Here is a 16827-nt window from a genome sequence, read left to right as displayed (position 1 = left end):
GACCCTTAAAATACCACAAAATTAGCAAGTGCTGTTGTTACATGCCGTATGCTTAAAATGTAATTGCCCTCCTTCCCGGGCTTTAGCCTTCAGCAGGATGTTCCGGCTGTATGTTGATATACATACCCTGACTGTAAAGTTCAATAAATCTCTTCTGATACTGTGTTAGCTCAGCTCGGCTGGGTACTTCATCAATCTTGCGTTGTAAAATGGCTATTTCTCTGTTTCTTCGTGCCTGAATAGAAAGTTAGGAGGGGAGAAAACAAAGCCTCTTCTTGTTCTCTTCTTAAAACGGATGAAGCCCCCCCCCAGCAATATTTTGTTACTAAATAATTAATTTAAAAAAAAAAAAAAAAAAAGGTGTTGGCTGAGGCTCATTGGGTTTTTTGTAATTGATTTGTGACAGAAGAACTTTTAGAACAACAAAAAGAAGTATTAGAAGTTAGAAGATAAGAAAAATGTCAATAATTTTGTATGAGTAAATTTACAGAGAGTTACTCACCAATAACAGCCGGATCTTTTGAAGTTTATCTTTCTCAGTTTTGTACTGCTGTTCTATAATCTTATTCGGCTCCTAGAATTTGAGAACCCAAAACAATTGTGTATTACAGTAGCAAAAATGTGCAGCCTGGGTTTGTTTTCTGTGTTTGTCTATCTTCCGTTTAATGGCTCCCACAATAACACCACCACTTGCTGTTATTTCTTTTAACAATGATTCATAATCTGCATTAGAAAACTGACAGCTTTTACTGCAAATAAGTACATTTTGCTAGCTTTTAAGCCTTTAATGTTTTAGTTTTTAAGATTTATCAGTAGTTTTTCCACTGCTTTACAACAGTCACGCTTTAAATGAAGATACGTATCGGAAGATTGTCCGTACTCCTTGTCTGAATGTTTATACTTTGACTCAGTGGCGGGATTAAGGATAAACATGGCCCAGGACAGAACACAGACCCTCTGACATGTACTCTAGATTTCCTGGATTGTGGACTTTCAGATAATTTTTTCTTGTTTAAAAATGTAAGATTTAGGTTGCATTTTATTTTTTCATGCTGTGTTCAGAAGGACAGCAGCATCATGGAACCTGTAATCTACCTCAGTTCACAGGCATAAATGTATCAAACGTTTACCCACTGAAAATACAAGTAATTCAAGCTTTTCCTTTTCTGTTCATTCATTATTCATCGCCATCAGTCTGGATGCACTTGTGTTAAAGCCTAACTTCTGACAACTGCTCACAGCATGCAATGTACTGAGCCACTGAAAACTTGTGCTTTCATTCTTCAAATAAAGCCACTTTTAAGAAAAAAACAACCAAACCAAACATGCTTTCTCAGGAAGACCTGCTTTTGTCAGACGTATGCACTGCTCTTAACACAACAACCAGAGATTCTTCTCTGGTACTACGAAGTAAAAGGCACAAAAGCATCTATGAGTTAGCCCCATAGATGCTGCAACAGTAATGAAGAATACTGCAACTATTCTCAGTCTACTGTATTTCTATGATTATTAGCCTGAACCGTGGCTTTACCAGTGGGGGAGAATAGAATTTTTCAGAGATTGCAACAGATACTTCAACGCTTACAAGAACGTGCCAGAAGTCAGAAGGACCTAAACCAGTATTTTAAAACACAAATTGAAAAGAAAAACTTAGACATTTGCTATTACCTGTTCCTCCCCATTTTCCACTGCCTCAGCCTTCAAATTCTCGATATTTTGTTGAAGTCTCTCCATTTCTTCCTTCAAAACAAAAGAAGTTTTTGTTGCTTTTAACTGAGACCTATCCTCTTAACAGGGGAGAGCAAGAAACTTGACAACATACACTTCTAACAAAATTGTGGAGCTGACCACACACTTCAGATTTGTAAGACTGAACAGCATTCCCTGCTTAAGGGTAAGGCATCCATTATTACTCATTACATAAAACTGTCTGCTTTTATCAAACACAGGAACAAGCTTATTTCTTACTTGCAAATACACTAGATCCAGCTAAGACAACTAATAAGTGACATGGAAAATGAAACTGAGGAAGCAAAGGAATATTACATTAGCAACAGCATGACATGGGGTTGCAACTTACGGCATTTGCAAAAATGAATGAACCTGAAGTTACTTGCAAGGTAGTTTCCATTACAACCCGTTAGAGCTTTCCAAAGGAGTATTATGGGAAAATGAGGCTCCTATGCTCATCAGTCTATGCTTCAGGGCACTACTTCTTTTTACTTCTTTTTACTTCTTTTCATTCTATTAAATCCCATCCACTACTGCTTACGTAGAAGAGAATGAAAACAATTCTCTCCAATCATATTTCTAGGCAGTCCATAAACACAGCACTAAACAGGACAGCAAAACATAGTAATTAAGCAGTAAAACTAAAACGTGCTCTGAAAACTGCAATAGTGTCATCTCAGTCTTGTCTCTTTTGGTGGGTTGCTCCAAAGCTAGGGGCCTTCATGAAGCCTCCTCTTTGGCACTGTTCCTCTCCTCAGGTCACTGTTGGCTGCATTATCCAAGAAGAGACCATCGATTTCAGGTTGTGAAGAGCACAGGTGGGTATCTCGTACAGCCCAATCTCAAACTTACATTTTAGTGCTCCCTGTCAAACCCAAGTTGCTCTCAGCAGAATGGTAATGGGAATGAGGAGAGCCACAGCTGTGACCAGTACAAGGCTGATCTGGCATTATATGTCTAGTTACTGCCCTGTATTAAAGAGTCCCAGGCACAACCGAACATTGAAGGCTGCACTAATTTGGATGCCTTGGCAGCCTTCCTTACACCTCCCTGCCTCAGGACAGGGTTAATCCAATTCCAACCTTCTTGGTCATCAGCCTTGGTGCAGATATGATGCGCTGCAGAACTGGGCAACTGTCCATAATTCTGCCATGAATCAAGCTGGTGGCAATATTCAATGTGAATCTGGAAATACCACTAAACAGGGCAGGGTAGTGGGTGGCGACAACAGGGACACACGACACGACGACAAATCAGGAAGAAATATAATGCTTATTTACCAAGTTTTAAATGAATCCTTATATAAGAAACTAAAACTTACCCTACAATGTGCTTTGAACTCTTGTTCCTGGCTTTTTAGGTTTTCATTCATGGCCACCAGTGCTCGCAGACTCTGTAATATGCTAAATTTGAAGATCCAATAAACCACATTAGACTTTTTAGTTTCTTATTTAAACAAATGGAGAACTAAAAGACATAAGATGAAGCTTAGATCTAAATAAATTTCCAATAAAATCTGTGTAAATTAAAACCCCAAATATCACCACTGAAATACCAAGGTCAAAATAAAAACGTACTATTTACACTGAGTATTTTGATGGTTTTGCTATGCTCTGACCTCATTATCGTGGAAGTTTTGAGAGAGCCTCCTATTTAACTTATGTGAGATGAAGCCTTCAAATATCAAGAAAATAAATCAGGAAGGCCTCATCTACTTGTCAAATATGTCTAGGGTTCTTCCGCTTTGAACACCTACAATTATTTTCAACTACAGATTGACACTTTTCATTCTGACTGAATACTATGGTAATATTTTCCTGTCTTTGGAAAGCAAGCTGGAGAATTATTTAATTTTTAAATTTTAGTTATTTGTTTAGGTTGACAAAGCAAGAAACATTGAATGATTCATTTTAAAACCATCATTTTTCAGAATTTCAAAGGTCACAAAGGAAGAAACTTACCTAGAATCTGCTTGGGATTCTATTGTTTCTAGGGCTGCCAATTCCTTGTCCAGCTTTTCACCATAACTCTTAACCTAAGGGTTGCAATTAATAATAAATTGAAATACACTCCCACACATAAAAGGATTCATGGTACTCTGCTTTCCCATACCATGAGATCAGTGAGGTAAGCTGTCAAACACCTTCACCATTTAAGAAATCCCTCTACACACAGAACTTCTCAAAAATGATTCAGCTAGAATCCGTGCACAGAAAAACACAGAAAGATTACCTCAGTTAATGACTTTTTTGCTTCGGTACATTTTGCCTGCAGATCAGCACATTTAGCTTGCAACTATTATGAAAGAGAAAGAAGAGAGTTTGATTCTATATTCACACTAATTACACCTGTAATGGAGAATAGCAATATTTGAGCTGTTAATAATGGTTGTCTACTAAATACTAGGCCAACCATCGCAAACACTGTCTTCTTGTCACCTACTCTGAGAGGATTGGATTGCAAGAATTCTGATTGAATATTTAATTAATAATAGCAAACATTTTTTACCTGACCTTTTAGATGTATTAGGTCCCAGAATAAACAGCATCTTTTACAAAAATGGATGCCAACAGAATCGTAACGTATCGGATAGAATCTCTGCTAAATTGCTCACGGTTATTTAGCCTGGTTACACTGGCCTGGTTTCATACCAGGCTACGAAGAGAGTCCCATTTTGTACTTCTCCAAACAAGTTAGGGTGATTCAAGGCTTCCATAAAAGTGCCATGGCACCATACCATAGACATGTCCATACCAAATAAGCAAGCTGGTTTATAATTTTATTTTGTGTAACTATGGAAAGTCTAATAAGAAGGCAGTTAGCAAAATGCCACTGGATATTTCACTTGTCAAATAATTTACAGAGGCTAACTTTAGAAGAACATCCTTCTTTAAAGTCCTTACGATTTAAGATAATATTGCAAATAGTAACTACAAAATTGGGACATGGGTTACAAAAGTGAAGCAGAAGTGTTGCAAACAAAGAAATGCACACTTGGCTTTCTGTTCCACTTCTTTTCATGCTGATTTAGTTTGCTGTTCACAACATGGAGCTGTGACTCAACACTCCACTCATCCCTTTCCACAGCCAAATTTATAAAAAGAAAGCTTTTTCATCATTTTTCATACTTTTCACCAATAATTCACCAGTAGACTGAATTCTAACTAGCTGGAAAAAAAATAATATAATTTAAGCCTGCAGTCCACATCTCATGAAAACTGACATAAAGATTAAAGAACTATTTGTTATGAGAACTCTTGCCCCAAAACTTATAGCAGTAGTGAAGCCAGAACTTCACAAACGTTTTTTTAAAAGGGGGGTCTTGACTGTCACTGATTTCAAAAGCTGTCTTTGGCAAGCAGTAAAAAAAAAAAAAAAAAAAAAAAAAAAAAAATCAGCCAGGAAATTTTTACTCTACTAAACTGATAAAAGGATTACATTTGGCTTATAGCTGTCAGTACTTTTTTTCCCATATAAAAACATAGCACTGAGACTATAATGTACTGGAAATAAGCAACACACTATTAAAGGGTTCTCAACTGTTAAAATGGCAAATAGCATGATAACAGATTTAAAAAATACTTAAGTTTTCCTATGGATTATGAAGTTTGTTGGGCAGTTAAAAGCAGATCTGTAATGAAGTAAGGAATCTACCAATTTTGTCTGGTTTACAACTATGTTTCCTCGCCACCCCAAACTGCTTTCTTCTTCTCAGCGGTATGTGAAAAACAAACAAATACATTCATTCATATGCCACGGAAACTGATAAAGGAAATTACTTGCACCAGGCACGAAAATGTAATCCACGCAACGTATATCTAGTTACAGGCATATTCTGTATTACTAATTCAGCAGCCACACTATGCTGCAATTCTCTAGAATATAAGAGCCATCTGCTACAGAAAAAAAAAGCTTTTGAACATTTCAGTCATTGAGACATTGGCAGATGCTTTCTGCTTTCCAGATCACAACGGCAGAATGCAGAATAGCTGCAAAAGCTACCCACAACTGCTAAGCTCATTTACCAGCCTCTCCCACTGCTCAACTAAGCAAGAAAGACCAAGGAAACAACGTGGCTGGACAACCGTGTTAGTGCACGTTTTCATTTTTTGAAACCCGAGCTAGCTGTTGCAGTTTCCTAATGCCACTCTTACTACACAATTGTACCTAGGTTGTCGTCCCCAAAATTAAGCTTGAGCTAACTGCCTCCAAGAACACGAACTGTTCTCACAACGTGAGGGCTGTGGTGGAGTGTCCTAGTACATACATGCATTCAAACTGAGCGTGCCTCCCACACGTCTACATACTGCCTGCAGAAAAACTGCAGATGGATATGAGCTGGCGGACACAACCAAAATCCATTCAAAATCTGTAGAACTGTACTAGAACATCCTTAAACCTGAGCAAACGTGCCCCCTTTTCTAACAGGGCAGTGCTAAACCGTTGCCAGTCGTGACAGCAAAGCTGCTCGTCTGGAACAGGTTTGCAACCCGCTAGCTCAGAGTGGATGCTGAGAGAGCCTGCATCTGTCTCCATTCTACAATATACACGCAGCACATCTGTATCTCCCTTCATATAGATTTGTCTTGTAGCCTTTGTGGTTTAAAAGAAGAGTTAAAGTGTGACAGAAATGTACTGTAATGACTTAAGATGCACTGAACATCCTTTTCTTTTCCCCCACTTCTGAAATTCCAAAGATCTCATTCTGTAATTTGTATTTCTACTTCAGGAAAAAAAACTCAAACCAACATGGGAATTCACTCAGGATTTAACTGTGTGTAAGCCCATATTATGATTTTGAAAGCCTGACACTTCAGCCCGCATTTAAATGCTAGGTATCGGCAATATATTTTTTTTTAACAACAGTCATCATCTTGACAGGGCACCAAAGTTATGTTTGACATAAACAGACATCGAAAATTCATATTACCAAAGTGTTAAGAGTACAAACTCAAATAAAAAAAAAGTATATTTAATTTCAGTATATCATAATTATAGCATACGGTAATACTTTCTAATATTTCACTCTAGAATGGGGAGGAATTGTGACAGACACAGTGTACATTCAACATACAGTGCAAATAATAATTGTAGTGTTATTAACTATGAAAAAATGCTATTTTTAACAGATGGGCCATGCCAGAGGGCAACACAAACAGAAATGCATCAGTTTAAGAAGAACAAAACTAGTTGGGCATGTTCCAAAAGAAATGCATTCTAATATTTACCAGTTAAAACACTGTCAAACTCTACCCTTTGAAAGTCTTATTTTTGTGCAAAATAAATAAAGAACCACCTGCGCTGATTCTTCATAAAGCTTTTCATTAAAGTTGGAAAAAAAAGAAGAGAGAAACAAAGAATAGGATAGTCAATTAGTCTTTCCATTATTTTGTGCGTAAGTTTTATTTCTATAGCTTTATTTAAACTTAGTATTACTTGAATGTTAGTCGGAGACTCCACAAAATGGTTCACAGCATATGCTTTACTGAAAGGAGATTTAAGTTTTGAACGATAAATATCCTTTAAAGGAAAGATTTTATTGCACTGTTAGAGACTATTTTATTGTCATCTTAAAAATAAATTACAAAAAAAAAAAAAGTCAGGTCTAGTAACTGGCTGAGCAGGAGGGTTTAAAATCTAGTGCTCCCATCGTTATACCATAGTAGGTAACGCTTTCAAAGCTACCATTCTTTTACCTTTGCTGTTTGTAAGACTGAACATATCACTGTCTCACAAAACGTGCCATACAGACACCTATCTTTCGGAGCCCCTGTACCCCCAACATTTAACAGGTAAAACCAGTTAAGATGTAAAGCGTTAAGATGTTAGTGACAAGAGCAGAGCAAAACAAAACAAAAAACTGCTGAAGGCTGCTGGAGCAATTCTGTACTTGACAGAGTCTCAACCACAGAAATAATCAGCAGCAGTTTTTCCTCAAGTACTATTTGGTTTTTGGCAAGCTCTTCCGATTACTGACTCTGATGCAATATGTTTTCATCAGATTCTGCAAGCTAAAGATGGCATGGTGCTGATTACAGCAGTATGCATAATTAAAAGCAGCATTTCATTAATGGCATAGCTTTTCCACTTATACTTTTCTGGGTTTAAATGGCAATAGTGTAAGTAGGTTGAAATACAGGAATGGTGGTTCTTGCTCTTACTTATAGATATGAACAGAACATCGGTCACAAATTCAAGAGCCTTTCCCCGCTAAAACAAATGTGAAGATGTGAACCAAGCAGTGACTGTTGAAAAGCACCCCCAAACAAACAAGCAAGCAAAAAACCCACCTTAGTCAGTGAGACAAGCTCGCTTATATAAAGGACAGGAAGTGATAAAAAGTAATTTGTAGCATATTTTAGAGTAAATTCCTAAATTGTTTCTTGAAACTGTGAAAACAGCCCATTCAACACTCCAGCTAACAAGCCAATTGGAGATACTCTATTTTTCTCCGAGAGGTATGCAAGAAAAAAAAGGAAAAGCACGTTTTGGGTATCTAGCCTCCTCCTCACAGACAGGGCTATACAATTTTTTAACATAAAACCAGCCGCATTGTCTTAGTAATAAGTGTGCAAGCAAGACATTCAGAGATGCTGAAATGAATGTTCAGCATGACAAATTGCTGGTACAGAAGATAGCTTGCAAATCTTTTCTGGATGGCAAAAACTTCGTGATCAACTACATTTATCAATGTTTTCTTCTTTATTACACACACAATACTTACCTCTTCCAGGAGTTTGTTTTTTTGCAAAATCTGCTTATTCAGAGATGCTACTTTCCTTCTATGCTGTTGGGCAGCTCCAAGCCTTTCTGGTCGCTCCTCAGCAGAAAGCTCAGATTGCTAAAATAAACAATAACAACAGCTTGTTGGACCTCACGCCATTACTTTTTGCTTCTTCAGTAGCTCAGGAAATGCCAAAGTGGGACACATCTCTGATATTCCTTATCAAGAACTGTGTCCCACTATCAAACAGAAAGAATGACTTACCAATTTATCTTACATCAAGATAAAGAAGCAGCTTAACAACTAAATTATACCCCAAAGGTAACAGGTAAAGTAAGCTAAAAATAAAGTCAGGTGCTCTGGGATGGATGGAAAACACTACAGTATACCAAAAGAAAGAAATAATTTTTTGTATCAGCATTACAGTTAAACCTGGTAGAGTTCTCAAACTGAAAAAATACAAACATGCTAGAAACCACCTTAAGCAGTGGTATTTACTGAACTTGTTGAATCAGAGATGCTCCATACCCCAATAAGTAGATCCAGAACTTTCAAAAGCCTTGAACAATTGTGTATTTAGATTCTGAAATACCGGCTTGGATGCATCTTTATGCTGAATGACAATGACATATTCAGTGTGGTAGATCAACTTACCACTCTAAGCGTTTTTTTGTGTGTGCGTGTGTACTACGGACACCAGCCTTTGAAAACTACTCAATCCAGCATGCACCGCCAAGAAAGTGTCTCATAAATACATAATGAAGACAGCAATCTGGAGCCAGTCTCCTGTTCTCTCGGAATTGTGCAAGGAAAGCTGCCAGAAACATTCTTTACCAGGAATAACATTTATAATAGAAGTTGAATAATTGCAGTAGACAAAAGAACGATTAAAAATCAGTAATAGCTAGATGTCTAACTGATTATTTGCCTAAACATTATTTGTACCTTTTGAAAGTCCTCACTTTAATACTTACATCCATCTGTTTTGGTTATTTGCTTCATGCACTCAGACTACTTTTTCCAGTTAATCCGTTTTCCAATATTTCGTTAGAAAAACACTTAAATTTTCAAGTACTTCAGGTGCTAATTTGCTGAGTCTGTCAAAGACTTCAATACTAAGTGCTTTTTTAATAATTACCAAATGTTGACAACCACTACAATGTATAATCAGCAAAAATGTTACAAGAAGTATGAAATACTCCTCACCCATATTTGCTCCTGGTATCCACTCTAGGCAGATGGGTAAGCACGTCTTCGTTAACAGCTTAATTTTAAATGAAGACAGAGGCAAAACCTGTCTTCCTCTTCTCCATCTTCTATGTTATTCATAGTGAAGAGTAGCTTAACGATTTGTTATACTTTTACATCCACAGCAAGAAAAGACCAATTCTTAACCCAACAATTCACGTGCTTTCTTTCCATTTGTTAGGAAAGGAAAAACGCCTCTAAGCAACACCTGTAACACTGAACTATTCAACAAATACAAACTCAGATTTACTTATTCCTGTCATTATTTAGCCAAATCACACTCCCTCATCACGTCATGCATTCTAAGACCCCATCCTTCTCACCATATGACTAGCCTATCTGACATCCATACCATGCAAATCAAGATAACTGGAACTGCAAGAGAAAGAAACATGAGCTAAACCAGTCTGAGACCCATCTTGCAAAAATAGTAAAAAACCTTCCAGTAAAAGTTTGGCATAAAGAAAAGGTCATGTCTCAAGAAGTGGACTGTTAAAGCTTGCTTTTTGAAAATGGAAAATAACCATCACCACAATACAGAGGTTTCTGCAGAAAAATCCTTCTGGTCTGCAAATGAAAAAGCTAGGGTTAAGCCTTGTGCTGTCAAAGCGGGCTAAGGATCTGCTCTGCAGCAATACTGCAGCTTTAAAGTTACGGAGGAATCAGGTTCCAATTTGTGGAGAAAAATGCAACTGACCATGTAGGGTGCATAGTAATCTCTGCTATAGGATTCTAGAAGTCCAAAAATATTCTGAGTCAACTTCTCAAGATATAAAAAACTTGCAAACAGGATTTAAAACTGTTGAAGAGGATTCTCCTTGAGACATTTTTGAAGGGGGTAGTTTTGAGACAGCACTTCTCTAGTTTTATTCATTCTCTCATTTTACCAGGAAACAATCTTTTCCCCCTATTCTACTGCTAGTAAAATCACTTGTTATATATGACTATACTTGTAAATTCTCAGAGGAAGAATCCTTCTAACACAGGAAAATCAAAGTTGCTTTGAATAACTGGCCTTAGAAAGCCCGTGATGAATAGACAGATAAAAGCCATGTTAATAATTTTCTGCCAGGATTTTTAGCAAGTGAGGAATGACTCTAGAATCTTCCTTCCAGTTTACCCAGCAAGTTAACACAGCAGCAGAAAGGAGGGGCAAATGCATAAAACTGTACGCGTTGATCTTTCACAAAAATGCCATCTTGTAAGAAAGGTCCTGGCACATGGCAACATCAGATCTAGAGTTTTGTTTGCTAGCTATCTTCACTGGGCCTCTGGATTCTATTAAGACTCTGGTAGACAAACAAGCACTGCTGTGTTCTTCAGACTATGTATAGTTACAAGGAGTTAAAACTATTAGAACTATATCCAAACATTGCTGATGCTTCAATAACCTGTTCGATAACATCCTTAATTCTCTTTTCCTGGGGCATGCATGCATGCATACACAGAAATTTCTTTTGTCACATCCAATAGATTTAAAAAGCGATATATTTTTGGTATGACTTGAATCAGTTCTTACTTTCCAGAGTATTAATCATCGTTCTACTATAATAGTCAAGGTCCTGCTGCCTTCTCTCAGAACAGAAGAAATGTAACATTGAAATATGACCCTTGGGCTTCTGTTCTTCCAATCCTTTATAATAAAGAAAGGCCAAGAATTTGCTATAGACTCTGTTGAGTTATAGGGTTTATCTCCCAAATGGGAAAGCTCCATACCTCATATGTGTCAACAAAAAGGACGAAATATGAGAAGACTATTGGACAAATAAGAGCGACCTATAACTCATATCTGGCAGTGATGTATTGTATATATTAATTGCTTGAAGAGCCAGATTTTCTTTTCACATTACTGTAAAAACAATCACAGTTGAACACAATAAATGGAGCTAGTATACACAGTTAATTGCCTTGACTTCTAAGAACAACAAAGGTTTGTTTTTGATGATAGTAGGTTCAGAATGAGAGATCCAGGGTGTGGCTGATAATTGGAGCCCAATATAAGTAAGATCCCAGTGTCTGAAAATCCAAGTGGAGGAGGCAGAGATTCTTCTCTGGGCAGGCCCACAGAACTGTATTTCTGTGCTTAACACTGAACATTTTAAAATGCATTAAGAGTTTAGGCCTCTGGTTTGACTAGGTATCAGCCCTCTGGTTTGAATAGATATCAACCCTCTGGTTTGAATAGATATCAACCCAGGACCTTCTTTATTCATGAAAACATTTAAGAAAGTGCTTAAACCCAAACTACTCATGAATGCAATTCAGGAATATGTGCTGTCACACCAAAAGCTCGTGCACGTTTAAATCTCATTAAAATACTTCCCTGAACCCCGACTGTGCTGTTACCCACAACACATACGAAACAGTGATGTTTCAAGAGAATCACAGCAACTAAGTTGGAAGCTTAAGGCCTAAATTAACAAGCTATCAAACATGACTTGGCAAAACATAATCAGGTAACACACTTACCTTTTCAGCGTATTCTGACACTATTTGCTTGATCTCATCTGACTGGAGTCCAACAATCTGGCCAACTGTGCTTGCTGTCAACTTGCCCTGCAATTGTGTCAAGAAAATGTTTGGAGTTTTGGAAAGGCCTGGGCTTTTTACATGGCAATTTCCCCAAGCTCTAATTTTAACAGAAATGTACAAAACCTTTACACTGGTTAAAAACCTCTAATCATAAAAAAATACCAAGAACCATTCCACCCCAAAAAACGGCTTCGCTGATGGGAATTTCTCACTTACAACATTTTCACAAACAACAGTGGTAATTTGAATTCAGACTTTCAAAAACTTGCTTCAAGTTGTATTCTGTCTACTGAATTTTGCATGCACAGTAATAAAACTCACTTTTAGACCACAATAACAATGCCGGAGTGTGAAAGAACTCGCCTTTCAAACTGGATGCATGTACAAAAACAATCTTCAAGTAGAACTGAATTCTACAGTGGATTTCAGTAGAAAGCCTGTCAATCAACTTTGAGACTAGACTAATTACTACCTTTCCTTCTGTGACTTCAGCATAAACAGAAACAATGTTTAACAACTTAATTTCCTCCCAGTTCTCTCAGCCAGAAATCAAAATGTAAGAATTTTCAAAATTACAACAGCCTAAAAGCTCCATTGTATCAATGACTACGACCAATTAAGAACTTGAAAACAAGATACATAGCCAGTATTTTCAGTGTCTCACACTAATAGTGTTGTTTATAAATATTTATCAGTGCTTTGAAAAACACCTTGAAACGCATACAATTTTCCTCCAGTCTCCCCAGTAAAATGATTACTCCTCTGGATGTCTTCACAAGATGAACAAAGTAAGATCACACTGCATCTTGCTTGAGTAGCTGCACCATGATGTCTTTCCCCTTAAATTCCCCTTGTAGAAACCATTTGAAAGAGGCCCTTATTTATATTGCTTTTATCATTTCAAGGCAAATAAGTCACCAGTCTCATAAAAATTACCGTCTTCCTAATTCAACAATCTTTTCTTGCACTCCCTTCGTGAAAATTTAAATGCAGTCATTCCAAGACTCCAGACTCACCATTAACCCCATTTTAGGAATAACTGCCATAACCAACCAGAATTTAAACAAATCTGTATCAGTTTTAAATGCTGCTTACCTCTTCTGTTGCCATTGCAGCCATTCCAGTCATCAGAGTTTTAATGCGAAGCTAGGGCAAAATATGAGGAATTACACATAACAATTTATCCTTTATTATTTAACTTATTTCTGCCTAGTGACAGGGACACAGGTATACAGTTACTATGATATAACACGTGTATTTTAATGCATGTAAGGGGACAGTAAGCCTGTGAAAGTTAAGAAAGAAGTGGCTAAGGTTATCACATAAAGGAAAATTCTTTATAACAGTACAGGTTCAGAGTATTCCGCTCCCACTATCAAGCAAAAACTGACCTCTTAAAAATGCTTGGATTCCAACACAAAAGTTCAATTTTTTGGTATTGATCATCAACAAACATTTAATTTTGTGCATCAATTTCAGGTTCCATGTTCTCCTGCGTGAAGCAACTCCCACTTCAGCTAAGCATGGAAATTTTCCTTCTTGCAGAGAAGGACTGGGCAGTGAAACTGCTGGCCTCCCCCCAAGTTAGTAACATCCATGCCTACTGTGTATATGGCACACCTCTTCAGCAGCCTGAAGGTCATCTTCATCACAAGGCTCAGCTTTTCCTGCTACTGCAAGCCCTGGAGCTAGAGCAATTTTTTTATCTTCAGCCTTTAAAATAAAAATTAAGAAAATACTGTATTTAGTTCCAGTAATCTAAAGTATTAAGACAAGGAGAAAACTGGAATATAGCTGTTCTGTTTTTATGAATACATGTTGGCTACTGGAACATCTTCACACTCCAACTCATGCCAACTGAGGTGTAACCCTCACTGAGTTTGCAAGTATTACAGCTGTTCAAGACCGCGTCTCTGGCTTGCTATGGACACGTCTGGTGCAAAAATCCCTTATTCCACAACATTCTAAGAACTACCAACCTCACAAGACAACTGGCTACCCCAGAATACGATGCCTGCTATACAAGAGAAAGCTGATTTTTTTTTTTTTACATAAATAATTTTTTATAAAGCTTAATTTAAATTAATATTGGTATAACAAACATACAACATAAAAAAGTGTAAAATTGCCTAGTTCAGTCAGAAGAATTCGTACCACTAAAATAATGAGAACTGGTGATAGACAGACTAAATTTCTAGGTCACTCTATTGCACCACTAACCTGACTATTTAAACTTCCACTTCTGCCTTACTGATGACTCAATTCACACAACAAACATGATGACCTTCTAATATACGATATTCCAAAGTCAGTAAAATTTTTGAAGAAACAAAATGAACACTATAAACCTGACTGTAGCCTGGCAGTTACTTTGAGGGGAAAAACAGGTATACCTAGATTTGGAAATATCTCCATTTATAAAATTTAAATGCTAAATTTGTATGCGAAATATTGAGATAATGAAGAAGGGCAACCTTAAAGTACTCAGTGTATTGCTGGGTCCATGATATGCATTATGCATTTCTTCATTATCTCTGTCTGTAATAAAAGCTTGTAGCCAAAGTAATATCTGCACTGAAATAATAAAACTACAAATACTCTGACAAGGACATTTTATGATTCCATAATCAGCAAAAGCACAGCAAGGATGCTGCTTTTGAAGAGGCACTATGATTTATTTATGGCATGGTATCATGTTTCTCTATCACATTAAATAACCTGTTATATAATAAAAGCCTACAAAATTTCTTACCAAGCTGAATGGTTCTTTAAAAAGAAAAGGAAAAAACTCTTTAATGGTCACATCATGGAACACTTAGTTAAAAGATACTCATTAAACAGACAGGATACGTTCATTACCTCACATTAAAAAAGAAAGCGTAACAAACAAAACACCCAAACCCCTTTTCTTCTAAGCGAAAAATGTTTGCAAAATGTGATATTTGAATACAGATGAAGGAAATGCTTTAAAAAAGGAGATAGTAATCAGTTGCATCTTTCATGGTATGCAGATTTTTAGTTGCAGTTAGCCATTTTTAAAAGGTGGCAATAGTAGAAGTTATAGCTGTTTATTCTGTTGTATTCCTTTAAGATCTTACAGCAACCAACACTCCAACAAGAACAACACAATTCTTCCCACAATATGAATATTTAAAATCAGTATATTTTTACCTGTTCTGTTTTCCCTGCTTGTCTGCTAAATCCGTATCTCCTAAAAGAATAGTAACATGAAAGAAATACATTGTTGTTTGCAACTTCCACAAATAAATTAAGTTTCTATCAGTTTTCAACATAAGAAATGCACTAAAAAGTGAATCATTTAGCAAAACCAACAGCCAGGTTCAGGTTTTGGAATGCTTCAAATAAGCTAAATAAGCAGGTACTGCAGCATATTTACAGAGTAATTTCAGCTCCATCTACTTTTTCCATTATGAGTTGCAAATCTAGACTGTTCACAAAATATTGTCAGGTAGAGCTCATGAAAGGAAAAAGCAATGCTCTCTTTCCATTTGGAAGTTAATCCTCCGCTACCAGCTCTGTACTTCTGAATTCTGGAAAGGCCTCAGGAAGTTGTCAGTGCAATCTCTATTCCCAAAAAAACCATTCATGCTTGTGTACTTTGATGAATCTTCAATTTCCTTCTGAAGCATGGCTTTCGGAGCTTTAAATATATACTCAAATAAATTTTTTTGCTTCTGTTTTTTATGAGGGAGAGGAAAAATTGACATTTGAGTTATGTTGTTAGTTTGGAAATATTATCTTAAAGAAAAAACAGGTAGAAAGACATTTTAGATATGAGTAAGCAATCATCTTCAGTATTACGAAGCACTAAACCCAGCACCTACGCAGATATGAAAAGAAGTGATGTTCCTGATTGACTAACTTACAGCTACCACTGTTTAATTCCTTAACTACTGCAGAAGCAAGACTATTTACAAGCCTTTTATGGCTAAAAGTTAAGTGATCTTCAGCAGCAGTATCAATTGTTACCAGTTCTCCATTTCCAGTTCTCCATTTATTCAACACTCATACTTAAGAGGTAAATTCAGGCATATTTATTACAGCATAATACCAAGTTTTCAAGAATTCCCCAACAGTAAGTTCTCTGTGCATTTTAAAGCTTAGCAGTACAAAGAATGTGGCAGAGCACTTCCCTCCCACAGAATATGCATGAAGTTGTATTAGTATAAAAGCATTTGTAATTAGTATTGCCATTATCAGATATCTGTTCTCGCTTTTTGTAGGAGCACAATTTTATTTTCACACAGATAACTGCATCCAAGTAATGAACTGCACCAGACCAACAAAAACTTAAACTTCAGTTATATCAACAGAGAACCCAGATGCCTCCCAAGCTTAAGATTTCACCTCTGTTACAGGAACTGACTTTGTGCTTTGCTGAAAACCGATTGATAATATGTAAAGACATGGCAACAAAAGCCCTTGGCTGAGACAGACTATGCAACTGCGTGGAAAGATGCTCACTGGCCTCACTCCACTCTCAAGCCAGACTCTGGCCTACCACATTCAAGCTCATTTGCGATAACGTTTAAGCTGGAGGCCAGAGGATCAAAACACAATTTAGAATACGG

General features: G+C 36.9%; 1 protein-coding gene across 2 annotated transcripts in view; it reads right to left on the bottom strand.

Moving 5' to 3' along the window:
- Window positions 1-16827, bottom strand: part of CCDC93 (CCC complex scaffolding subunit CCDC93) — a 53247-nt gene that overhangs the window by 16028 nt on the left and 20392 nt on the right. For both annotated transcript variants that reach the window (XR_015699115.1, XM_087733803.1), the window contains exons 8-18: window positions 15407-15446; window positions 13856-13948; window positions 13331-13381; window positions 12173-12259; window positions 8456-8572; window positions 3964-4026; window positions 3693-3766; window positions 3053-3134; window positions 1669-1740; window positions 503-574; window positions 127-235 (exon numbers count right to left, since the gene is read on the bottom strand). Coding sequence is in view for 1 of the 2 variants with exons in the window: in XM_087733803.1 (XP_087589929.1) it covers window positions 127-235; window positions 503-574; window positions 1669-1740; window positions 3053-3134; window positions 3693-3766; window positions 3964-4026; window positions 8456-8572; window positions 12173-12259; window positions 13331-13381; window positions 13856-13948; window positions 15407-15446 (860 nt within the window). In the remaining variant the exon portion in view is untranslated. The remainder of the gene's footprint in view (window positions 1-126; window positions 236-502; window positions 575-1668; window positions 1741-3052; window positions 3135-3692; window positions 3767-3963; window positions 4027-8455; window positions 8573-12172; window positions 12260-13330; window positions 13382-13855; window positions 13949-15406; window positions 15447-16827) is intronic.

The sequence above is a fragment of the Nipponia nippon genome, unplaced genomic scaffold (genome assembly GCF_047370975.1).
Source record: "Nipponia nippon isolate SJK-2023a ecotype South Korea unplaced genomic scaffold, ASM4737097v1 scaffold_5, whole genome shotgun sequence".
NCBI lineage: Eukaryota > Metazoa > Chordata > Aves > Pelecaniformes > Threskiornithidae > Nipponia > Nipponia nippon.
This window is presented reverse-complemented; position numbering and strand designations above follow the sequence as displayed.